A 26,178-nucleotide genomic window follows, 5' to 3' on the forward strand; every position below is an offset into this window, starting at 1 on the left:
GTTAAGTAATCTAACTTGTGCTCATATCTTTTGATTTGCACACAAAGGAAGGCTCAAGGAAGATACTTGTGATATTCTCTGTCTTTCTTATTGTCAATAAATCACTCAAAAACAGCACATTTATACTACAGACAAGTATTGTGTGTGCAACTGTGTAGAAACCCCATTATAACCTGTCTATTGTTGTCTATTGTTTGTCTATTGTTGTTGCTTTGATACAAGAGTTATCATCTAAATAATGGACTGAACAGATTGCTTTACTCACCAATATTTAAGAGAAGCATTAAGAGATTCCTTAGAACCACACAGAAAACTATTTATCTACGATACAGGCGCCTTTTGAAGGAGTAAAAGGTGCTTTTCTTTAAGATATGTTAGGGAAAGTAGCAGTGTGTAGGTGTTACAGTCTTGATTGTGCCTGTGAAAGACTGAGGCAGTGCTTTGAATGTGGGTGACATTCGTGTCAAGGCTGAATGTCAGTGAATCTGTTGCTGCATGTGGCAGCCTGGCTGCTTTTTGTTCCCACTGACAGAATGATTTAAAGCTTATAACTTTCACTGATTATAGTATTGAGCAGCCCTTTCAGTTTAACAAACAATGAAAAACAGCTACAGAGGACCAGCCCTCTATCGCCAAACTTTTACTGTTGCACTCCAGCAGGCAGGTAGGGCTCTCCTGGCATCTGCCCCGCTCAGATTTGTTTATCAGATTGCCAGTGTTCAATGGTGGTCTGATTAACACCATTCCAGCCAACTCTTGGCATTGTGCATAGTTATCTCAGGAATATTTCTTGTACTGACGTTGATTCTAGAGGCAGTTGGGAACTTGGTTGTTGATGATTGCAACTATAGACAAATGATTTTTGTGTGTCAGCACTTGGCCTACTCAACAAACTCACTAATTGGTTATTTTGAAAGATGGCATCCTATGTTTGTGCTATGTTGAAAGGCACCAAGCTGAAGCCTATTCTGCTTGAAATGTTGGCCAATGAAAACTGCATGTCTCTTTGCTTGAGTTTAAACACTGGCTATCGCTGAGGCAGCTGAACTCACTAATTAGGGACTTTAGGTTTCAATATGCTTAAATACTTTAAATGTAAAGGCAGAAAGCATCCCTTATGGTTCACAAGTGTTGATGATAGAGACAGTAACTGCTGACTTTTGTTCATGTAAATGCAACTCTATATTGTTTTTACATCTGAGCCATTTCTCTGCTTCTGACTGAAACAGAATCCAAAACCTCAGAAGATGCTTTTATCTGGCTACGGTGTTGAGTTGGCTATCAAAAGTACAGAATACAAAGCTGTGGATGACACTAAAGTGAAAGGTCAGTTTGGTGACTAATCAAACATGTGCTGCTGTACCTCACCGTGTCCAAGGCAATTAAACAGAAATCTTTTGCTTTATAGATTCAAAGACAGCTTCAAACACAGAGGATGAGGATAACGATGAGGTCCATGGATTCCTTTTTGGAACATTAAAGTAAGTAGCAATATCATGATTATTTTAATACCTCTTACATTTTCTGCTACTGCTGATGCGCATCCAGATCTTTTTTTTTTGGGACTTGGTTCAGAGATAAAAAGAAATCCCTCCCTTACATTTGTATCCTCCTCTTCTTCTTTCACGTCTTTGAAGGAAATCTCATTCTGACCTAAAAGAGCAGCTCGTTGAGCTGCGTAAACATCTTCTGGAGAGCACCAACGACATGGCTCCTCTTAAAGTGTGGGAAATGCAAGGTATCAATAATCTGTTTTTGGTTTGTCTGTGATTGTAAGAAAAATATAGTTCTTTATGTACTGGAATTTTGCTGCACTAGCTTTGACATGAATTTAAAGTAATACATTAAAAGTAAAGATAAAAGCATCTCCACAGTGCTTTTATATGGGAATTATATAATAGATATGTAATATGGGAATTCTGATTGTTTAATTTTTTGATACTCACAGATCTAAGTTTCCAAGCTGCTGCCAGAATCGTGTCGGTGCCAAAATTTGATGCTTTGAAGCTTATGCGAGACCTCAGTCAAAACTTTCCAAGCAAAGCCAGGTAAGAAAATTCATCTTATTTCCCCCTCTGGTTGAGTGACTAACACATTTGGTACCATTCCAAAGTCCAACTTTTTTTGTGGAGCTCTGTTCAGTTTCATAATGTGTGAATCCATCCACAGGCCACAGCAAATCTTGTTACTTAATTGCACTGGAAATATTCTCTTTATAAAACCTTAGCTTTATTACTTTTCCCTGTGACATCTATTACATCCACAGTAAATACATCTGTTGTATGGAGATCTAATCAGTGTTTTGGATGTTTGCTTATTTTGGCTCAGGCAGCTTGTAATAACACCAAGAAGTGCTGAGTAAGAGTCAAGTGTTTACAGGGAATTGACTGCAAACGTACCATCTTGAGGCCCACAGGTTTTTGGAGATTAAAACTGGCATTTTACAGCCGGCTGGGGATATAGTAAAAGCTGATGGTGACTGTACATGTTTTACTGTTCCCACAGATCACTGACAAGAGTGGCTGTAAAGCAGGAAATGAGAAAAGAAATTGAGGAGAACCAAAAGGTGCGATATCATAAGCTGCTTTCCCACATGATAGTGCAGGAGTTTTTTCTTTGATAACATCCTTAACCGTTGCACAGGTTTTATTTCAGAGAATGAATTCCCAATCTGTATATGAAATAAATTCCATAACAACATCAAATGCAACGTTTTATTCTTGCTGTTTTCTTTTTCTCTGTGCAAAGCTTTATCTTTTCAGCTTGCAGCTGTAGTCCCTGTGCACATTTTGTTTTTTTGTTTTTTTTGAAAGATCAGACATCACAGGTAAAGTCACTCATTTAGGGGTTTAGGCATTCTACTAACATTTTGAGCTTGTTGTTTCAGCATCTCAGTGAGACCATTGGTGTTCACCCAGGAGACGGGGAGCTCTTCATTAACGGGCTACACATTGATCTGGACGCTCACAACCCTTTCAGGTAGGAACTCAGCAGGAGGGACCGGTGGTCTGCCTGTGCTCTCCTCAGAAAGCCTCAGACCTCTGCACCAGATCAGCAATCCTGTTGCAACAAGATCAGAGTGGCTGCATTTCAAAGCCACTGCCACACAGTTAATATATGTATACAAAATAACCTATGGTTTTGCATTGCAGCATTTTGGACATTCTCAGAGGAGAGGCCAAAGTCTTGGAAGGGCTTCACAACTTAGGCATAAAAGGAGAACATCAGGGCAAGCTGTTGAAGCTACCTGTAAATGCAGTGGATGACAGCTACGCCTTGGATATCAGACATCCAGCTATAATGGTGAGTCCTGTCCAGGAGAATTATTCATCTGATCCAGATCAATACTGCAGGTGTTTTTTCTTCTTTGTGTACTTGCAGCAGGGTTTGAATTAGAGGCTCAGTCATCAGACTATTGCAGCAGTCTTGAGCCTGCCAGAAACTTCAGTTATGAAGATGGAAGTTAGCCAAGAAAAGGTTTCAAATTAAAAACTTGCAAGTTCTCATTCTGGCTCCTCTGGCCATTTTAATATTCTAGGTGCTATAAAAATGCCAAAGAAATGAAGATATTAAGCCTGTCCACGTTCAAACCCAAAATATAATTTCAACCGGCATCTTTCCTTCTACAGACTATCTTTAATACCTAAGTGCCTGAGAGAGAGAAAGAGAGAGAGAGAGAGAGAGAGACTTCTGAGTCAGAGAAAGACCACTGTTTTATACCTAGGGGCCCTGTCTGATGGTGAATAGAAGAGCTTATATCAAATGCATATGTTAAATGTATACATATGGGCTTACAACATGAATTGTACAGTGATATGTCATGTAAAATCATATAACACTGACTCTATTTGCATATGAAAGGACGTGTTTATCCAACAGGCAGGTTACTCTTGTCAAAGTACATTTTAGTTGAAGCCATACATAGCCTTCGGCCTTGTGATTAAATATTAACAGGAGTTTACAGCAAAGAAAATATTCTTTCAAAAGTTACCAAGTGTAACATCGTGCAGTATCTCGGAGCTCTTGACAAAGAACAGGATATACTTATCACCACACTTGATTTATTAATGTGAATCACAGGGTGTATAATTCAGTCACACAAATAAGTTCAAAGATTTCAGCACTTGATAATCAAATTCTGATTTGACAGTGACAGGGTTACTCTGATGGAGGCTACAGAGGCAGAATTGAAAAAAAAAAAAAAAAAAAAACAGACAGTAGAACAGATTCATAGATAATTAATCTATTAAACCATTTGAGTTAGCCAATTATTGTAACTGATGGTAGCAAGTTCTATCATTTGTGCTTGTCTGTGGAAAAAATATTTGATGAATGAACCTCTAAAATGACATGCATTCTACGGTTGATGTTCCATTACTGATACTTAACTCATGAATCGTATTTCTTTTTGTTCTTTACTTTCCAGTGGATAAATGACATAGAGAATGACCCGATGTACCGCAGCTGGCCAACAGCGGTACAGGAGCTCCTCAGAGCCACCTTTCCCGGGGTCATCCGTCAGATCCGGCGCAATTTCTTCAACTTGGTGAGTTGATAGCAGAAAGGACTGGAGTCATTAGTGTTGTACAGTTGTCACGCTGACTCAACTGAACCCTGACTTTGTGTGTTGTTCTATCTGATTCATACCTTTTGTTGGCAGGTGCTTTTCCTTGATCCAGTACAAGAAGAAAGTGTTGAGCTGGTGAAACTGGCAGAGCTTTTTTACAAGCATAAAATTCCTCTGAGGTAGGTGCTGTTAATACTCACACCTTCAGACGTTTATGTGGTCCACTCTTCGCATTTACAATCTTTACCAGGTAGTGATTCTCATTTCACCAGCAAATTAAATACTTGTTTTTGCACCATTTCTTTCTTTTTCTTTTTTCTTTTTTATATAGAATTGGATTTGTGTTTGTTGTCAACACCAAGGATGAGATTGATGGCTTCTCAGATGCAGGGGTTGGATTTTACCGACTGCTGAATTACATTGCAGATGAGTACGATTTATCCCAGGCTCTGATGTCCATAGTCTCAGTAAGTATATTATGCATACAAATTTCAGTTTTTTTTTTTTTACCAAGCGCTTATTGCAAACTGGCAAAAGCAATTTACTCATGAACTCCTGAAGATGTCTAGATCTGATTTTCCAGACATCGTCCTTTCACACATGTATCGCACAAAATGAGATTGTCTGTGTCAGATGCGGTGTTCTTTCCCTACTGGAAAAACTCTGTATTCTTTTGGGTTCGCACCGGTCAGATGACAGAAACTTCATCAACACACCCAACCACTCATTGTGAATTCTCTGATAATAACCTGCTCTATTAACGCATATTAACTCCATCAGACATTAGTGGACTTTTTACTGTGGAGCTGACAGGGTGAAATCTGAAATGTCTGGTCATATTGATTTGGACGCCTGCGTTCTCACATACAGCTCCTCTGGGTAATGTCTAAATAAGTTTAGGCTTGGATTCCATGTGTGAAAGCTTTACAAAACTGACTTCTTGCCAGCTCATAATTCTCCGTGCCCTGGAAGTCACTTTGTTTTATCGTGCTTCTAGTTATCCCATGGTTTGAGACATTATCAGGCTGGATGAGTCAGTGCGATTTTGCCTCTGGTATCGGCTCTTCAAGCGGAGTTGGAAATTATTGACGATAGCAGGGATCTGAAGGCAGTGATGGTCAAATCTGATTTGACTTGCTCCTTTCTTGCAGCTGTACAACAAAGTAGACGTGGGCGAGACGCTGTCTGTTGATACACTCACTGCTTACCTGAAGAGAAAATTCCCTAAAGCCAGTGCTGAAAGGATTCTAGGTCCAGAATCTGAGTATGATGACATGAGAAAGGTAAGGAAATTAAACGATTTTCTCTTTCGTCCTAGTGTTTTTTGTTTTGTTTTGTTTTTTTAAGTGAGGATTATAACCTAATAACAGCCAAGGATTTAGCCCATGTTTTCGTCGCTCCAGGATGCAGCCCTCTACTACAAAACAAGTGGTCTGGGTGCCCTACCTCTGGCTTTGTTTAATGGAGTCCCTCTGAGCCCAGATGAGATGGACCCAGAAGAGCTGGAAACCATCATCCTGCAGCGCATAATGGACACCACCAGTGCCTTTCAGAGAGCTGTTTTTATGGTACGACACAAGTATACGGAAAAAGACACACTTAACATATTCAACCCACCAATCTTTTTTTTTTTTTTAACCATGAAATAGAGCATTTAGATTAAGAAAAATGTGCGAGTGAAAGTACAGACCCTATATAACTGCACCACCAGCAGTTTGTCCGTACTTATAATACCGTATGCATAAAAGAAATATGTCATGTTCTAGCCTTGGATAAGTGCGTGGGCTTGGATGTCAGCCAGTGGTAAAAGGTGATGCTCTTTAATGAGTAAAGTAAAGAAAGATATCTGTGATGTAATACATGGCTCTCTACTGTGAAGTATTACATTTAGATGAAATTTAATGATGTCTGTATGAGAACTGGTTTATTACAGTATAGAATATAGGCTGTGCTGATACTGTTTGTGTTTAATGTAATGTGGTAAATAATTAAAAGCCTACTAAGTAATTGATCAATATCACACTTGCATTTGCTTGAGGGATTTGCTAGATAGCAGGACACCCAGTTTACAGTTGAATATCCCTCTCCAGCTCCACACACTGTAACATTATTATAGTCTATATAGTACTTCCGATGTAGGGCATACACAGTGGGCTCAATGTGCTCAGTGACGTAACTTTCATTTGCTCTGTTCCAGGGTCAGTTAACTGAGGGTTCAGATGTGGTGGACTATCTAATGGAGCAGGCCAATGTGGTTCCCAGGATGAACCCTCTTATTCTAGGCACTGACCGAAAGTACCTTGACTTCACTGCCAAGCCAGGTACCGTGTGCCTCTCATCCTCTGCCATCCAGTATTGCATCATTATCTCAATTTTTAAAAGTGTTTTCTTCTTTTCTCTGCAGTCGTAGATGACTGGGAGGACACAACTATGTTTTCATTCTTGGACAGCAGAGACAAGACAGCTGTAATGGCTAAGAGAATGAAGTACTTTACAAATAATGGTAAGACATTACTTGCAATTTCATGCCTTGCTTTCCAAATAAACACAATTTCAGATGAATGCCCACCATGTCATTTTCAGTTGCTCAGTGACTTAGAACCATATAAATAACTAATCTAAGCATTTGCATCTTGTCCTCTTAAGTGAAGCAGCCAGTGTACATTTGTTTGTTCGAGATATGTAAAACAAGCTGTATCTAAACAAAAATGAATCCTGCGCTGCTTTACTGATCTATGAAAGTGTGAAACAGACCTTTGTGAAGGCAGACAGGCTGCGCCTCCAGCAGGATAATTGCCGGGTCCGCTTACTGGCTCTCAGCCAGCAGTCTAAATGGTCATCATCAGCGCTGCATTTCACAGCTCAGGCCCAGAATGGCGTCTCAGTGAGGCTGAGGAGGCTGATTGCCATCCCACCTCTGTGGACTGGCCGACCGGCTGACTGCCTGCTTTTCTGACTGACTGATTGACTAGGGGTAATATAAGTATGACAGGTGGCACAATTCTGCTCTAATGTACTCAGCTCTCTGCCAGATGTCTCATTTGCTCTCACCTCTCACATACAAACTGAATGTAATGGCTGTGCCTCATTTTCCCTATCACTTTCATCTGATTGTCGGTGTGTGACCAGGGTGAAGACTCTTTTAAGCGATAACTAACTCTTATAAAAGCCACATAAGCACTAAGTTTGACATTAAGAAAAAATCGTTCGCCCTCCACTTTTTGCTTTGATTATACAGTCCATGACCTCGTTGCATCAGTACTTCAGCTTCTTGATTGAGATCGCTAATCAGCCAATCATGTTGCTCTAACTGCATCACAGCATGCAGACATGGTCAAGAACTTCAGGTGTTGTTCAGACCAAACAAGTGACAGTTGTACTAGATTAGGTAGTTCAGCGAGGAGCATTTCTGTGTGTGACAATGCTTTTGAATGAGCGAGGTCAGAGGAGAATTGCCATTTGGTCTTGTTGAGGTGACGGGGATGAGAAAATAACTCAGCTTGTTCAAAAGGGCATGTCTGAAGGTGTATCATTTCAAACGCTGAAGTGGGGTAAGCTGCATCAGCAGACCACCCTGATCCTCTCTGTGTGTCATTCGAGATGCACATGCTGCATGTGTGTGTGCCAGCCAGGACTGGTATTACTTGTTGCCAATCACAATATGTTATCAAGGCTTGCTTGAGGATTATTATTTATTTGACACAATGTGAAGCAATGAGGCTGTATATATTGTGTGGGGACATTTTAATTGGCACATACTGTATATGGCCCCTTAATCCTAATTGAGCAGTGTTTAACTACCACAGCCCACCTAGTATATTGCTGAAGATCATGTGCATCCCTCTCGTGTCGTTCAGCCTGAGCCAAACAACCAGCAGCCTTGTCTGCCTCACTGAAGCCATTATGCTTGTTTTTCATGTGAAACCAACTCCACATACCCTTCTTCCTCCTCATCTCCACACCTCTGCTTTGCCTTTCTTCTATGCCTTATCGTCTTTTTTTCTTTTTTATCTCCTTCTTGTCCTTCTCTTTCACCTTTTCACTTTTTGTTTATTTTTAATATCCTGCTGCTCATTCAGTGTCCTTATCCTCATATTCTTTAATTCATGTCCCTTTTTCGTGTTATGTCTTTCTTTTCTTCTTTCCCCCTGCCTCTTTTTTCCAGCTATGGTCCTAACCTTCTTATTCACCTGAAACTTCAGCATTTTCAGACAGAGCTCCTCCAGTTTTTTCTTCCATTTCCACCCTTCATCTGTTTTACCATTGTCTCTCAGTGCTTTTGTATTGTGTTGTATTTTATCTGTCAAACTTCCTCGTTCAGAGAGAGGGTTTGGCTGCTTTTCTCCTCAGTTGGTTTGTGATCTGTTTGAGCCTCTCGGAGAGAGATTTACTTTCTCCTTCTTGAGTTGCAGGATTTCATCCTTCCTTTTGCTCAGCTGCTCTTTCACCTTGTTCACCTTACGCTGGTTCTTGTGCTCTGTAACCTTGCTCCGCTTTTAGTCGGAGACATTGCTTTAGGTGGGAGACTTCCAACACATTCATTACAATGGTCTCACAGCACTTTCTGTATTCATCCTTGAGCTGCTGCTCCCTGATCCTCAGCAGCTCATCCAGCTTGCTTACCCAGTGGGAATGTCACCCTTTCAGCCTGTAATTTTGCTGGATGCTGTGCTAGAGTCCACCTGCCTTTATAGGCAGTTATTTGTCTTTACAGGTAGCTTTTTGCAGACAACAGAGCTTGTTGTTGGTATATGTTTGAACGTCTGATTCATCATGAGGGGCAGCATCTCTCAATCGTCCTCTTTGTCTTTGCTTACTTATTCTGGCGATTTTGAGAGGGAAGTGTTGGTACTGCTACTGCAGTTGTCCAGACTGTAGTTTTGTGTTGAGGTTTACAGCTGTCTATAGTACATTGTAGCTACATCATGGTTGTACTTGACTGCGCCACACAATAAATGTGTGTAGGAGCAGTGCTACGCCTTTGGTCATGCCCACAAAGAACCACACTGACCGCGTTCCCTTTATTCCAATAATCAAAGTCCCATCCATTTTCTCCCACAGTGTTGGGGGACCGACAGTTGAAGCTCTTCTATAGTATGGATCGACAGAAAACTCTCCTGGCTGAAATATTGCTGTGAGAGATTCACCATATCTCTCACTCTCTTACTGAAGTGAACCCTTTGCTGCTAATAATTAAAGTAATTAAACCATTCTGTGAACATGGGATTCTGTTATGTGTAATGGCAGGTTATAGACACAACATTAAAAAACGTAATCTATATTTTAAACTGATGAACTTGGGGTCAGTTTTGGATGAATTCAGACACTGTAGCTATGTGTTCATGAATTCAGTGATGACGCATTTTGAATTCAGTACACCTCCGATTCACAACCCTGATGGCTTTGGCTGATGCTCATGGGTATTTTGACACTTCTTCCTAACATCATTTTTGCGGACTAGATTTTCATGCTCAGGTTCCCGTGCTGCAACTTTAGTAACAAAACCTTTGTGAATGAGAACATTATCTTCTCCTTAAGAAACTGTGAACTTGTACTATAGTTATGATTTCTCAGAACTGAATTTCAAATAATTCAGATTGTCAGTCAGAACATGAACTGATAAAATGGTTTACTACCTAGGAAAGTACTGTGTTTCTTTGTTCAATTAAAGCAGATATCAGTGGAATGTTTTTGTTAATTTAAGTCCTAAATAGTCCTATTTTCCGTCAGCAATCACTTACATGAAGTATTTCAGCCTAAACACGAGTCTCTCCGTCACTCTGCTCTGCTGTAACCCGAGGAGAAAATTTTCCTTGTGGGATACAAGTGTTATCCAATGAGGAGAGAGAACGGCATGAAGGGCTGTGTGTGCAGCCAAGGGATGCGCGTGAATGTGGTGACGTAGCACGAGGACCAATTGATGCCTGACAAGGGCGGGGGCTGCTAACTCATGGTGCGTTCAAAGAAACTCGTACTTTGTGTTTTTCCTTCCTGTGAAGTCATACCAGTTCGATCTGGTACGAGTTCACGGGTCGGAAGTTACGAGTGGCCGTTATAGGGAACTTTCACAGACAACAGGATGGTAAAAACACGAGCTACGGGTTACCTGGAACGCTACCAAGTCGTAGTTGTGACTTGAAGCTGTAACTTACGGTTTCAAAAGCCTGCCTTGAACGCAGCATTAGCCGAAACGGCCGCGAAGCCGATATCTGCTTTAACACTGAGAATATCCTCTGGGAAACATTATAAATGGTAAAATAGAATAGGAAAAACACCTCCAGAACTAGTGTTTTCTCCTCCTTTACAGTTGAATAAGCTGCACATATGTTATGTGTTTTAAATACCTTTCAGATAAACTGTATAAATGCTTGCCCTCAAGCCCTGACAGTATTATTTTCAGTATGTTTACTATCCTACAAAAGGTGTAGCAAAAATGTTGTTTTAGTTAAAAATCAACTTCTCCTGTTTGGACATTTTTTCGTCCATATCACAGCAATTTCATGAATAAATTTTTAAAGAAACATAAATAGATGATGGAATTCTATGGGATGAAGGATGTGAATTTTGAAAGCCTGCTAAACTTTGAAATCTAACCACTCTGACAGATCCCCAGACCTACATAAGCTTACTGGGTTTGAAAAGCCAAAGTCTTGTGAGCATTTTAGATTTTAAACAAAGTTTGCGAGCTGTGTTGTGATCAGTGTTACAATTTTGGAACAATGTAAATCTAAAGTGACAGCTTTTACAGCTGTTTTGAGATTGCAACACTGTGTCAACCGAAGCGAGGAGCAGTAACCACAAAAAAAAATCTAAACTGCTCTCAGGGCTGCAGTTTTAACTCTACAGAAACATTCAATACCTTGAAATGTTGCAGTGTAGCCTACTTTGTCTTAAAATGTGAACGCATAACCCAGAGAAGTTACAGTTCTTGACATGTGAGCCTCAAAGTTCTTAAGTTTTTCTATCACTCCTAAATTTTTTAACTTAGGAGCACATCTTCTCCTTTGGGAAGAAGTAAGTGTCAAGCTCTGATAATCTCACACTGGTTCCACCAGTGACAATCAGTTCAGTGAACTTCAGTAGTTTCCACTCACCGGATCTCAATCTGATGAAACATCTTTGGGATGTGGTAGGATCGGAAATTCACAGCAGGAAATGTGCAGCACCTGCGTGATACTGTCAGCTGTTTTGTTTTTTACTATGATTTTACAGTTACAGTTTACAGTTTGAATTTGTTTTCACAGGATACTTGAATTGAATGCAGTGTGTTGTGCTTGTTTTCGGTGTACTACCGAGATTTTTGCTCTTTTATCTCTAGATGAGGATGGGATGAGCACTGTGACCGTGTGGATAGTTGGAGATTTAGAGAGGGCTTCAGGAAGAAAGCTGCTGTTCAACGCTCTAAAACACGTGGTAAGTCTCAGTGCCTCTTTTCCACACCCCATCTTGTCATGGTTTAATTTGTGTAGTCTTGGACAATATATCACAAGCCTTAAATTCTTCCAAGAAATGAATGCTGACTCAATCAATGCCATTTTTCACATTGGCCTGTCTTTGACACAAATCTTGCGCTTGGTGTCCCTACAGCTACAAAACTTGTCTGCTGTAAATCCATGCCCCACATTCAGGCAGAAGAGATGAATAACATTAAGATGGTTTAGGTACTGATTATGAATTCAGGTTCCTCTTGTGATTACCAATGACTAACATACTTTATTCTGAAAATTAATTTTGTCCTGTGTGCTCTCATAGAAAAAAAGAAAAAACCCAACTAAATACTGCTGTTGATACCATGCATATAGGTGTAATACAGCAAGCAAGCATTTTCTGGTAGAATAAATAAAATAGGAGAAACCTTTACTGTTACTTTTAAGCACTCAACACTCTCCCCCCAGTGCTCTTTCTCAGTGCCACCTGCAGTTTTAGGAAATATGAGAATGTGTGATATTTGTGTGAATTATATCACTGCTGTTTGTGTGCAAGCAGAAGGCCAGCCCTGGAGTGCGCGTTGGGGTGATAGATAACCCCAGTGGAAAGCCCAGCGAAGATAACACTGTGCTGTACAGAGCTATCTGGGCCTCTTTCCTCACCCAGAAGAATAAGGCTACAGCAGAGTTTGTGCAAAAACTCCTCAAAGAGGAAAGCAGCCAACTCCTCCAGCAGGGGACCAAGATTAAGGACTTACTGATACAGGTAAAGGAAGGATTAAGAAATGCTGTTCTGTTTTTTGTCACTTTAGAAATGATCAGATTCCAAACATTTCATTTGCATTTAATTCATATTCCACACAAATGGGAGCCTGTTAGACATATAGTTGAAAGCGTTGCAGAGCTGTTTGTCCCCAGGTACAGCTCGAGTTGCTTTGCTCTTGCTTTTGCTTTGATATTGATTTGCTGGTGATATTGGGATATGAGACTAAATGTTGCTTTGAATTGTCATATGGTGTAAATTTGCCTGTCCCAAAGGCTGTTGTACAGTTACAATTAGCATGTATTACTTTACAGATGTTAACACATGTGTAGTACCAAGTATTACTGTAGTAATAAGCATGAACAAAGTGTTATGAACCGAAAGCTGTCATCTATAGTCACATTCAAAATCCTGTTTACTCAAGGTTTAATAATCAATAAAACAGGTCTAGACTCAACAATAATTGTGTCAGTTGACAGTTCAATATTTTATACTTAACGTTCATATTCATGCACTGAAACATGAGTGTTAAATGTCAGTTAAAATGGCAGTTTTTGTCATGTTACTGTAAACAGTGAGTGGTTTAACATTCATATGACACTGGGTTGGCAGCACATGTGATCGGCCTCCTGACAGACAGAGAGTTTAACAGTTTACATCATTACAACTAGCTAGAATATATGCAAATTCAATATCTCCTATCTGCAGAATTGCTGAAGTGTGTCAGCACCAGCAGTGAACATATAAATCTTCTGACACAGCCAGTCAACACCTATTAGAAAAATTAAAATATTATCTGCTTTAATAAATATGTGGATATATATTTGAGCCGAGGTGGTTGTTTCCTCCGACATGGCAGGAATTTGTCAGACATCCACAGCCAACAAAGTTAACTATGAAGAATAAAACAATGGATGCATTTGTTATACTATATATAACTAAATAATAAATCGAAAGCTGAGTGTAAGTGCAAATATTGTAGCAAAAGCTCCCAGGACTGATAGATTTATATCATAAGGATTATGGATTATGTAATCCAAATTTATCTAAAACACTGTGCTCAGAAGAGCTTTTTTGTTATCAATTATTTATTTGTGTATGGGCCCTTTAACAGTTACAAACAATAAACATAATTTCCTTTACATAGAATGCACAACAATAAGTAACAGTAAAAGAAAAAACAAATTAACAAACAATCCCCCCCCCCCCCCCCCCCCCCTTCTTCCCCTCAGACCGACCATAATTGGAAATTAGATACATATTATTTTCTTTGCAGCTGTTAATCCAGCAAAGAAGATACAAATCTGTGTAAACTTCAAATGCAAATGGGACATATCATTTAGCAAGAATATAGTTGGGGACGGCATAATATCAGGTAGATGAAAGCAATGAAGGTTTAGAAGCGACCATTCCCATGTCATAAGGAAGAGCTCAAATATGACCACGTTACTCCGATTCTTGCCTCACTGCACTGGCTACCAGTGGAGTTCAGAATTGATTTTTCAAATTTATCACTTGTTTTTAAATCACTGCCTGTTCACGTCGTATATTATTGAGCTTCTAACCCCCTACACCCCTGCTCACTCTGAGATATGCAGGTTAGCTCTTACTCTCTCTCTCTCTCTTTTTTTCCTTCTTCTCTTTTTAGAATTTTTTCCATTTAATGAACTGTGTTTTTAATGTCTGTGAGGCACTGTGTTGACCTGTTTTTGTTTTACCAGTTAGATTTATTACTGTTGTATTGCATCATAGAGTCCATACTGTGAAAGATATACAAGGAATACAGTGGAAGAGTTTCAGAGTTAGAAATAAGTGAATGAGTTGTTTTTCTTTACTTATGTTGGTCCTCTTGGTTGTGACATCAAAAGGTGTATTTTCTAATTTCATGATAATTTAATGAGTAAAAAATTAAAAACTATATAAAAATTTGGTTGGACATAAGTACTCCCAGTGAATGATTTAAGTGCATAGTGGTGGAAAATAGTGACTGATGAGCCCATCCTCTCATTCCTCTCTTGAACATCAGCTAACAGAATATATTTAGAGCATGCATGATGCTTCCACAGTCTGTGCATACCAAGGCAAACAGCCTACTCACTGTCACTTCCGCTTGATCTGTCTCAGGGGCCAACACAAGGCAGGCTCCACACTCTGAATCTTTAACTAAAAAGCACTGGTGGAAACCTGCTCTCTAGAACCAGATGAATAGGCAAGCTGCTGCTCACCATTCATGGTTGCGTGAGCCACATGTGTCCAGCCAAGCCTGACCATCACTCTGCTGCTGTTGGCAGCCTACAGCCGCTAGTGTTCTCCATGCTGTGGTGTGCCGTATCCACCCACGCAACATTGCACATGAGAAAACTAAATTCTCAGGCACTAATCAGCAAATCGGCTGACAGGAGCGCTCCAATCTCTTCCATCTGAATAAATCATATAGCGCAGGTTACATATGGGACCAGCCAGGACAAACTGCCCTGCAGTCATACCACCTTAAACAATGGTGAGACAATGGGCTCGAAATAGCACTGGAAAGATAGGTAGGAGGCTGTGTGAGTTGAGACTCAGGGTCTAGGGATGTGAGTTTATTATAGACTGCCAGACAGACTTGCTGACTGGATTGCTCTCACATTATTGGTATTTCACCTGTTCTCTTGAGGAGGGAGAATGTTAGACAAACTAATAACCTGACTCCACAAACCTCTCACAGCTAATTTGTTATGGACAAAAATGGCAGAGGCTTCATTAATAGTTTGTTATATTAATTACAAATTGATTCATCTCATTTTTTGCTCATATGCATTTCTGACAGCTCTCTCTGGCTGAAATATTTTGTGTTTGATTGCACTCATGTAAGGCATCAATGATATTGTGAATATTTTTTTTTTTGCCTCATACATCATTTCTTACACCAATGCATCACTCAGATTCTGTTTTGGACAGACTGTAAAGGGAGAAAGGTCCTTGAGCTAGTCTATTGGATCGGTCAGTGCATCACAGATCCTTCAGAAATGCATGTATTAACAGTACAGTCAATTTACCTCATACCCTAAACAAACTCTTGTTATGCTGCTCTAGGGCATGGATGTGGACGCCTTTGAGAAAAAGCTCAACACAATGGAAGTGGATTTCATTCATAGTCAGCAGGTTTTCTGTCGAGACGTTCTAAAACTGAGTCCTGGAGAGCGGGCAGTGATCAGCAACGGCCGAGTAAGTGGACTTCAACACAACACAGTTCACTTAGCATTCTCACTGATGTTTCTTAAGTTAATTCACAGATTTCCTTACGAGAAGTGCAAAAAACTGCCTTATATTGTCAGCGAGGAAAAGCATTGGTTAAAAGTTGTTGGTATTGTTTGCTGTGGTGCAGTAGGATCCTCTAAGCTGCTGCACTTTGGGTTTTTCCCTCCAGTGTTTTCAGAGTGCTTCCTTAGTACTGTCAAATCAGCATGATGTCTGTTTCTTAAAGGTCACAGGTGGCACCAACGGCACAGCGCGCGTGTGTCTGTGTGAGTGTCTGTGTATCTGCTGACTGTATGTGTGCACAGAGCTGATGACTGATGTCTCAGCAGCAGCGATGCTGACAGTTACGGATGAAGAGGCCAGCCTCTGAGATGGCAGTAACAATTAATATCATTTTACATTCCTCTGCTGCAGTGGCAGGGCTCTACTCCTGAAATAGAAAAGGACGAAAAACACATCACAGAATGCCATGACTTTAAGTGGATAAAACACTGTGTTACAATCACATTAAATTTAACACCCCCCTGGCAAGTAGTAAATAATACATGCTGAGATATGAATTGGAAAAGTCGTGTTCTGACTGCATTATTTTTTTCCATGTTAGATCCTTGGTCCATTTGAAGAGCAGGAGGAATTCACTGTGGAGGATTTCCATTTGCTGGAGAAGATTACACTGAGTGGTTCTGCAGCGAAAGTCAAAGCCAGAGTTAAAGAGATGGGGATGAAATCAAAGCAGTATGTCTGTGTTTGTTTACTTTGCACAAAATTGTCTTTCAGGGGTCCGTTTTCACTAAACCTGCTTTCTGAAACGGGCCCCAGTTCCCTTCAACTGTCTCTAAAGGACGCCCATGAATCCTTATAACCCCTTCAGAAATTTAGCAAATTTTATAAAATCAAACACTAAAAGCTCTCGACCATCTAAATTGTGGTCTGGTACTTTCAGTTTGTTTTTAATTTCCACAAAATGTGTCTAGAACATTAGTTCTGAAGTTCCTCTCTCAGCGGGACATACAGGGAGTCTGCTCAGAATTGAGGGAAAGGATGAAAGCAGACAAACACAGGTGGCGGTATTTAAAGAAAACCTGCTCCAGAGTGGAAGTGATCTGAAACTCGGCACAACAGTGCCCTGAAGCATACAGCCATGACGGTACTGGAGTGGCTTAGGGACAAGTCTCTGACTGTCCTTGAGAGCTGCAGCCAAAGCCCAGACTTAAACACCACAGAACATCTGAGAAGAGACCCAAATGTGGCAGTTTGCAGATGCTTCCCATCTAGTCAGCAGAGCGTGAGAGAATCTGCCAGAAGAATGGGATAAACTGCACAAATCCAGGTGTGCAGAGCTTGTAGAGACTTACCCAACAAGACTCCCAAGCTGTAATTGCAGCCAAAGGGGAACCTGCAAAGTACTGAATTAGAGGTCTGAGGACTTCTGTAAATGAGAGATTCCAGTTTTTTATTTTAATGTACCTGCAAAAAAAATACTAAAAACATATTCTCACTTTGTCAGATTGGGTTATTTAGATAATTTTATATATTTTAATTTACAGTACATTGGCAAAACAGTAAAGAGTGGAACAATTCAGATACTCTCTGAATGTGAAAAATTCTGCAGGGGCGACAGTATCATTTTCTCAGGTTGAAGGTGGCATTGACTGATTTATGAGGATACCTTGTTACCAGCTGGAGATCACATTATGTAAGCTCTGTCTGACATCTCTCCCAACTTGTATCATTAATAAATGATGCACTGACCCTGCTACATCTCTTTTCCCTCAGCGCCAGTGACTTAGTCATGAAAGTTGATGCCCTCTTAGCTGCAGCCCCCAAAGGAGAGGTCAGGAGGGATGTCCACTTCATCAAAGACAGCCACAGGTGACCAACATTTTTTTTTTTCCTGTAACTGCTGTCCTGTTGGCTCTGCAGTCTCACTCTGCTTATGTTATAATGGATCTGAAAATTGCCGCGCCATCATTTCAAGCAGCACAGAAAGGCGAATCTTCTGATTTGCCGTTCTGCTGAATAAGTGTTGTGTAACCTTGTGTGGCTGAATTTGCTTTGGTGTGCTGTTCTCCCCCTCAGTATTCTCTCCCTCTCCCCGCGTGAAAACGAGGTGTTCTACGATGTGGTGGCCATCGTTGACCCGCTCACGAGGGAGGCACAGAAGATGTCTTCTCTGCTGATTGTAAGTTGTATTCTTCTCTTTTATTTTTCTGCTCTTATACGCCATCGATTCCAACACAACAAGGACAGACTAAAATCACTTGCTCTGAAAGGAAGTGTACAGAAACACAAAGCCCCCCCCCCCACACACACACACACACACACATTCTCATATGGTTAGATTTTTCATGGTTGTTGTCTTTTATGTGCTTTATTGATTCTGCAAGATACCGTGCCTTTGGATGATAGTGTGGCCGTTCTCTATGCGCTAAAATAAGTTTCGCTTTGACCAGAAAGGGATTTTTCTTTTTTTTTCAAAGCATTTCCCTCAGTGGACTTAGTTTGACTGAATCCCACTACTGTAGCTGTCTGCAGCATCTTGCTGGAGGCTTTCTGTGGTGAAGAATTTGACTTGGGTGAATATGAAAATACAGTATGATTCACCATGCCTTAACACACAGCCAGCGCGAGAGGCGTCGTCTGTAGCTGTTTGCATTGTACACTTTTCAGTAGTGTACTGCAGTAGAAAAGTATGATGCTGGCATATCACCATCACAGCTGGTCACAAAGACGACAGCTCACTCCTATAAGCACTAGCTCATTATTTTTTGGACCACCGACCGTTATAGCATGAAAGATGTTATGTAAGAAGGTCTATGCTTTTCCATTTTAGAAACCTCTTAAACCCGGTGTTGTAAAAGTAATGGGCAGTGAAACTATAAGCTGCCTTCAGTCCTTTGGGTCAGTGCATGGCTCATATGCTCTGTCCTGTACTCGTGGCCCCTCTGCTGGTTTTGATCCTACTTTGCTCCTGATTTCTAGCTCGGTCTCATCTTCTGTGACTCTTGCAGGTGCTCAGTCAAGTGGTCAATGTGAGAATGCAGGTGTTTATGAATTGCCGGTCCAAGCTGTCCGAGATGCCCCTCAAGAGGTAAGCTCTGGCTCCAACAGTAATTAAATTTTCCTGTTTGGCTTGTTTGTGTATCCTCTGACCACTGCAGACTTAGCATCTCTGCCTTGCTCCTTCCCTTTGTAAGATTATACTGCACAGATGCAATCTGCTTAATAACACCACCTTATTGCTTTGGGCCTCCCCGTGCATCTCTGGTTAAATTGCTTACAGCTTGCACAGTTGCAGCTCAAGCCATGCCGTAAAAACAACAAAATAGAAAATAAACAACAACAAATGAAAGGTTGAAATTGTCCATTAACATTTACACCAGTGTGCGGATGTTAGTTATTATGTAATTTGGGGATGTTTTCTCTTTTTAATTTGTTCTATAAAAGCTTGAGCCATTTGCAGAGGTAGTGGACTAAAATAGCTCAAATGCTTTTTTTTTCTTTCAGTACCAAAGTACGCTCATGTTGGAAGGACAATTTACAGTACAACCTTTATTCACCTCTGTTAGATATCAGCAGGAATGGAGTTGATGGAAATAACTCTTTCCCCTGCAAATCACTCCATTGTCTGCTCTCAAGCCGTCATTCTTCCTGTCCCCCTGAGTGACAACTGCCTGTAATTGACACAAATGGCCACATGACATATTCACATGTGAGAGAAATGAGCTGTATTTCTGCAATCAAGCTGCCACCAGCTAGCCCACTAGTCAAGTATAGTGCAGATGCATTTCATATCATAAGCCTTTGGAAATCAAATATTTTTGTTTTTCTGCTTGACTTCTTAAAAGCACCACTCTCATGTTCAACCACTGAAAAATGTGAGTACCTGAGCAGATTAGAGACTTGTAAAGCTGCAAATCCAAACACCTGCCCAGCCATGTAAAACTTCTGCTAAGGGGAATTAATGACCTTTTAAATGCCAAAACGGTATAAAAGAAAAACAAACACTGAAGGTCAGTTTTTTGGATTTCATCATGAACATCCCAATAGTGATGTCTAGTTTAAAACAGCAAATGAGTGTTCTAGTCTGGTGTCATCTTCCCTGCTTCATGTCTCCTGTAGAACCATAAGCTTGATACTCCTATAGCTCATCCTTGGAGATGCCGCTGTCAGCAGGTGCACATGAATCCTGTTCTGTGTCACTGGGTTCATTTTACTCACTGTTCTACTTCTCTGCGCGGTGAGACCAAGGCCACGGGGCTGCTCATCTTCTTTCTCTTATATTTCTTCTTGTGGAGAATTGCTCATCTCACAAAATAGAAACCAATCAAATGAAGACGGTGTGTTTCCCCCGGTGAACTGGATTCCTCTTCCTCAAATATGACCGTTCCCTCACCTCCGCGCCATGTGCTGTTGTAGGAGCTCCCATCTCACCCTGGGTCAGCAGCCCTTGTTTAACTACTCTGCTGTGGTCTACAGATACAGTATATGGCTGCCGTGGCAGGAATTAAATTTTGTGAAATCTCCCCCCGTGAATAAAAAAAAAGAGATGAGAAGGCACTCTAAATGAAAGGAATAGGAATTGGTAATGTTTATCATCTGCCATGTTATCTGCTTTCATTATGACTCTGTGGTGTCAGAGGGCACACACAAGAAAAGCCATTAACATTAAGATTAGCCTGAAGTTGGCCTCGACAACAACTCTGGGTAATAATGGAGAAAGGGAGCAACGCTGTTACACTGTACAGACTGCTGCACATATTTCTGTTATTGGCTGAGGAGGAACACTGGCAGTAATAGTATTAGATTCCTCACTTTGAAGAGATTGTATATACCCAACTGTCACAATAGAGCCCATCTCTCATGCCCTAGAAAAGAGTGTATTGCACAACGTGTCATCATTTTAGTGCTTCCTGAAGAGCACTGAGCATTTGTTGGATGGATTTGTTGTTTCAGACTGGTACCAAAACATCATGCAACATATCCAACATTTTTGGGCATTCAATGAATGTATTCTGTTGTTAGATATAATGTTAATTCACTGTTACTTGGCAAGCATTCAGATTTTCTCTTCATCTGTCTTCTCAGCTTTTACCGCTTTGTCTTGGAGTCTGATGTGGCTTTCATGGCCAACGACACAGTGTCTCCAGGACCGCTGGCGCGCTTCGTGGAGCTTCCAGAGTCTCCGCTCCTCACCCTGAATATGATCACACCAGAGAGCTGGATGGTGCAGGCTGTGCGCAGCCCCCATGACTTGGATAACATCCATCTGCAGGAGGTATCCTGCTCCTCAGTCGGTCTTATCATCCTCAGCCCTTACACAGAGTTGTGATAGCCTGTATTAATCATTCCCCCCATTGATTTCTCCTGTGTTAACTGTGGTTTTGCTCCAGGTGAGTGGGGTTGTGACGGCAGAGTACGAACTGGAGCACCTTTTGCTGGAAGGCCACTGCTTTGATCTGTCAACTGGCCAGCCCCCCCGTGGACTACAGTTTACTCTGGGCATGAGTCGAGACCCGCTTATGTATGACACTATCGTCATGGCTAACCTGGTCAGAAACCTCTCTCTTCCATACCAGAGTTACAAAGATAGTGATCTTGCACTGTGTGAAACAGATGACAAGACAATGTCCCATAAATACTTTTTTTTTTATAACCACAACAGGGATATTTCCAGTTGAAAGCTAATCCCGGTGCCTGGATCCTAAGATTACGTGAAGGAAGATCAGAGGATATCTATCAGGTCCTCACGTGAGTATTTATCCGGGGTCGTCTTTCTTTTATGCCATTGTAGTCTTCCTTATCATTTCCCCTACAGATACTGGAAAAAACGGAGATAATGATGGTAATTAGGTGACTTCATCAGCAGCTCAGCATCAAGGTTGTTCTCAGTTACCTCTTCATTTTATACCGGTGGCTATGAAGCCTCATCACTATGGTAACGTGGAGGGCTGCTGACACTGTAGCAGCTCAAGGTTTTGATGAGTGCAGGGAGTTCTGCTCAGCGCAGAGGGGAGAGAGACAGGTAGGAGGAAGGGGGTGCTATTAAAGAGAAGACGGAGTGGAGGGATGATTCAGCTGGTCACCTGCCATGCCATCCACCTCAGACTGCAGAATCTCAGCAGCAGAATGTGTTTTAGTTAGGACGGCGTAGGTGTCAGAGGCTGCATATACTAGACGGAGTGCGTTGGCGTCGTCTAATTTCCCTGGATGAATAGAACAGTACTGTGCTTTGGTTGGGGTTTGATACATTTTCTCAAAAAAAAAAAAGATTCAATGCTTTTGTTGTGTTTTTTTAAAGATTATTTTTGGCATGTTGCCTTTGTTTTACCGTCAATGCAGAGATAAACATGAAACATAGGGAGAGAGTGTGCTGTATGGCATGCAAATAAGGATCCCCTGCCAGTCGAACCGTGGATTTTACACTTATGTGGTATGCATCTTATCTGCCTGTACCACTGCCAGATTCAGTGTCTTTTTTTCTGCAGTTTTACTAAAGTGTACTGTGGCACTTTCTAATCTCATCGAAAACAAATAAAATTCCTATCAGAGGAACTTTTACATTATTCTATGTAACATACCAGAAAACAATCATCCTTTATATTCAAGTTGCAATTATCCCAAGTTACCATGTACACAGGTCTGCATTTGCAGCTGTAGTGCACCATACTAGATGTCCCTACAACCACAGATATTGTTCTCCCTGGCTATCCTCACATAAGATTTAGGACACGTACAGCCTTTGGTTCCCCTGGAATCATATCAGACAACCAAGATTTATTCCCCAATCCTCCTGGTGAAGCTAAGAGGTGATGTCATTTTTCACCTTGGCAGTGTCATTATTCTTGTGGTTAGCGGCACTCTGCTCTGGTTAGGTGGCCGATCAGAGCCTAGTGGGAGTGTCTCTGCGTTCTGGTCCCAGAGCCTGCGTTTTCCTCCGCGCTGCCGCTGCGTCTCGCCCTGACAGCGATGAATGAGATGGCCAGCTCTCCTCTCCTCAGAGCAGGGATACAGATTGATCTCTGGTGCTTTCTAACACAAGCCCTAAAGGCTGAGTTGCACCGGTGACAGCAGCGGGGGCAAAGAACAAGCAGCACTTGAACATGGGGAGGATGCACTTTGGGCCAAATGAGGAGGGGGCATTTATCAAGGTTGGTTTTTTTTGCCTTTAGTAAGCATTGGGGTCATAATGTGCATCATAGCCCATTGCTCATTTCTGCCTGGAGTTGGCTCTCTGGTGTTTCACCATCAGACCCTGCAGATGCTGCCTGCCAAAACACATTTGCCACTGCACAAATCAGTCCTAAAACAATTACAGTGAAAGGCCAGTGTTACACAGTCAATACTGTACCGACTGTCTCATTAAATCTCCCAGTATATACAGCATGGCTGGGAAATAGTGATGGATAAAATAATGGTAAGGTGATTCCTAATGGTGATGGAGGGTAATGAATAAGGTCGTAGTGTGACCCTGGCAGATGTCCCAGTATCCGCTTTTAAGTGCGCGCTCTCACTCTCTGTCAGTGCTCCGTCCATTAGCTGCTGTTGTCTCCTTCATAGAGCAGTTGAGTCTACACTGTGGATTTCCTTGTGCTCTTGCTATGTCCAATGCACATGATCCAACCTCAGTCACTAACACAAATGTAATTCATTTCAGTTGTGGACATTAGCACATAATTAACAAGCATTTATTAGTCAGACTGATTGGTGGAGTAGTTCTATAACAAAACGGAAAAAAGAAAAAAGAAATCAGCATTGGTTGGTTTTACACTGCTAAATGCTCTTGTTCTTATTCTTCAGTTCTTCCCTTCCACTCCTACAGTAAGTGGTGTCTGTGCTCAGCTTGTACATTACAGTTACCAGCTCAAGTTTGTTTACACTGTGGCTCTGTGCAACTGCCGGCTCATCTGTCAATCAAACACATACACTGAAGAGAAATGACAGCACTCATCCCTATCCACGGCCAAATAAGTTGCTTGCCAGATTTAATCTATTACTGATTTCTTGTTCAGAAGTCTGTGGCTAGGGATAAATCATCTTGGCATGTGTAGGGGCTGAGAACGATCATATACATTCATTGTATTGAATTGATGTTATTTTTTTTAATTCATTGATGATGTCATTTACCACTGTTGATAGATTTCAATTTATAGGTGGAGCTTCACCCATGTTAGACTAACCAACTACAGATGCATTATTGAGATTTCATAATGATTGATTCTTACTCTCAGTAATGGTAATCGCTTTTTCACTCTTTTTCAGGCACGACGGAACTGATTCCCCTGCAGATGTGGGGGATGTTAGAGTTGTGCTGAACAGTTTCCACAGTAAGATCATCAAAGTCAGAGTGAGTATTATTCAAATGTACATTAAACGCTTCATGGCACTGAACATTATTGAATTTACAGTAAAATGCTCTTCTGCGGTTTTCTATGATGTGCATCTCGTTCACAGGTCACAAATTGAGGATGTTGAAGCGATTTTACACAGTCTGTGAGATAAATCAGTAAGAGCATCATTGTCTTGCATCTCCTCTCTCATCATAGGTGCAGAAAAAGGCCGATAAAATCAATGAAGATCTTTTAAGTGAAGCTAGTGAGAGCAAAGGCATATGGGACTCCATAGCAAGGTGCGTAATCTTTCCTCACATACAGGCAACATCTGGTTGGTTTTAGTAGGTTTAAAATCCTCCTGCATCTGACTGGCAGTAAGCTGCAGCTCATTGATTGGTGGATTCGTTGATCTGCCTTCTGTTTGTCAATTATACATTGCTGTTTCAGGAGATCTTACTCCTCCACAGGATCCAGACTGCGATATTATGCTGTAAGATCTAGTCTTGCAAAAAATATGTGCTTCTGTAGGTATGTGTGTGTGTGCATTTGTGTGTGTTTTTCCCCCTCAACACTTCCTAACTGTGTGATCCTGTCTCCTCACTTAATGCTTGCTGTATGAAGTGTTTGGAGCACTTTTGAGAAAAGGTAGGCAGTGTTGCTGCAACCCATTTAACACCTAAAACTTCTTTGTCATACTCATTAGCATGCAGTGTTTATTGGTTGCTTTCAACTGCGATGCTGCTTTAAGTGGTGTAATGAATCAGAATGACTTACCGGTAATATAATTGTCTAAATGGATATGGTAAGATTGTAGAGATGTGTTGAAATATTTTTACTTTTCCATGTTCATATATTTTTTGCATTTATATGTTTTTTTTTTTTTCATGTGGTCATTTCAACAGTACAGGTCGTGTTGTAGCCTGTATTTATGTTTGTGTTCATACAGTAGATATATGTACATAAACATAATTTACTGTGTACACTAGGCTTAAGCTGTGTAGTAAAGTGAAATCTGTGCCATTGGATTTATCATCAACTACTGTATCTTGTGTTACTGATCAGACTGCAGCTAAACATGGCTCCCTAAGTTCTTGGAACTTGAAAAGGAACCAGAATGAGGGCAGTACGCAGATCAGTATCAATCAATTAGACAAATCTTAGCTATAGTGTGTTTCTCTTCCTGGAGTTGACAAAGTCGAATTGAACTAAGCTGTATTCGGGGACACTTTTAAGGACCTGGTTAGGCAGCTGGTGAACAGGAGGACCATTAATGAAGTCAATGCCAATTGCTGAAGAGCCTTAGAGCACCCTTGCCAGAGTTCGAGGTCCTGGAGATGGCACCACCCATGAATTCCAGAGTTCTCATATTGATAACACCTGAAGGGACTTAGATGGGAATCACTGCCGTTCTGCTGGTCGACTTTATCGTTCAGTTGGCAGCTGCTGCCAAATGTCTTTGACAATGAAGAGAGGACACCAGCACTGCAGGGAGACATGAATTGAAAGGAGAAAGCCCTTTGGGCTTTGCTGGCAAAGGAAACTACCTAGCAGCACCAGGATGCTGCAAACTGACTGTTGATTCTTACACACAGTCTGAGCTGTAAAGACTGTCCATGTCATGGAGCTGTGCACCAGCTCTTTTCTCTACTAAAACCTTTTCAGTAGTAGAGTTTGCGCCAGTCTATATGTCGTATGTGGACATCAGAAGGGCGGTGACCATATATATTGGGTTGTTTGCAAATATCTTGCTGTTGCTGTGAGACATCGGGCTGATGGGTAATTGGAGTTAGAGCTGTATGTGTATTCAAACACATTCTTGGTGCGCTCATCCCTGGGGGACCAGCTGAG

The 26,178-nt window shown here is 41.1% G+C and overlaps 1 protein-coding gene across 4 annotated transcripts in view; it reads left to right on the plus strand.

The window, feature by feature from the left end:
• Positions 1-26,178, plus strand: part of uggt2 (UDP-glucose glycoprotein glucosyltransferase 2) — a 40,366-nt gene that overhangs the window by 3,503 nt on the left and 10,685 nt on the right. For 3 of the 4 annotated variants that reach the window (XM_083996772.1, XM_083996775.1, XM_083996773.1), the window contains exons 7-32: positions 1,230-1,326; positions 1,409-1,481; positions 1,638-1,738; positions 1,949-2,048; positions 2,506-2,566; positions 2,888-2,979; positions 3,153-3,303; positions 4,427-4,546; positions 4,661-4,746; positions 4,899-5,034; positions 5,719-5,850; positions 5,971-6,135; positions 6,765-6,888; positions 6,972-7,070; positions 11,886-11,980; positions 12,551-12,760; positions 15,833-15,964; positions 16,602-16,732; positions 17,774-17,869; positions 18,077-18,179; positions 19,009-19,088; positions 21,086-21,275; positions 21,391-21,549; positions 21,663-21,748; positions 24,260-24,344; positions 24,544-24,626. In XM_083996772.1, the coding sequence (XP_083852898.1) occupies positions 1,230-1,326; positions 1,409-1,481; positions 1,638-1,738; positions 1,949-2,048; positions 2,506-2,566; positions 2,888-2,979; positions 3,153-3,303; positions 4,427-4,546; positions 4,661-4,746; positions 4,899-5,034; positions 5,719-5,850; positions 5,971-6,135; positions 6,765-6,888; positions 6,972-7,070; positions 11,886-11,980; positions 12,551-12,760; positions 15,833-15,964; positions 16,602-16,732; positions 17,774-17,869; positions 18,077-18,179; positions 19,009-19,088; positions 21,086-21,275; positions 21,391-21,549; positions 21,663-21,748; positions 24,260-24,344; positions 24,544-24,626 (2,987 nt within the window). The remainder of the gene's footprint in view (positions 1-1,229; positions 1,327-1,408; positions 1,482-1,637; positions 1,739-1,948; positions 2,049-2,505; positions 2,567-2,887; positions 2,980-3,152; positions 3,304-4,426; positions 4,547-4,660; positions 4,747-4,898; positions 5,035-5,718; positions 5,851-5,970; positions 6,136-6,764; positions 6,889-6,971; positions 7,071-11,885; positions 11,981-12,550; positions 12,761-15,832; positions 15,965-16,601; positions 16,733-17,773; positions 17,870-18,076; positions 18,180-19,008; positions 19,089-21,085; positions 21,276-21,390; positions 21,550-21,662; positions 21,749-24,259; positions 24,345-24,543; positions 24,627-26,178) is intronic. The other variant, XM_083996774.1, reaches the window with a different exon arrangement.

This window comes from Trachurus trachurus, assembly GCF_905171665.1.
Source record: "Trachurus trachurus genome assembly, chromosome: 21".
In the NCBI taxonomy this organism is placed as follows: Eukaryota; Metazoa; Chordata; class Actinopteri; order Carangiformes; family Carangidae; genus Trachurus; species Trachurus trachurus.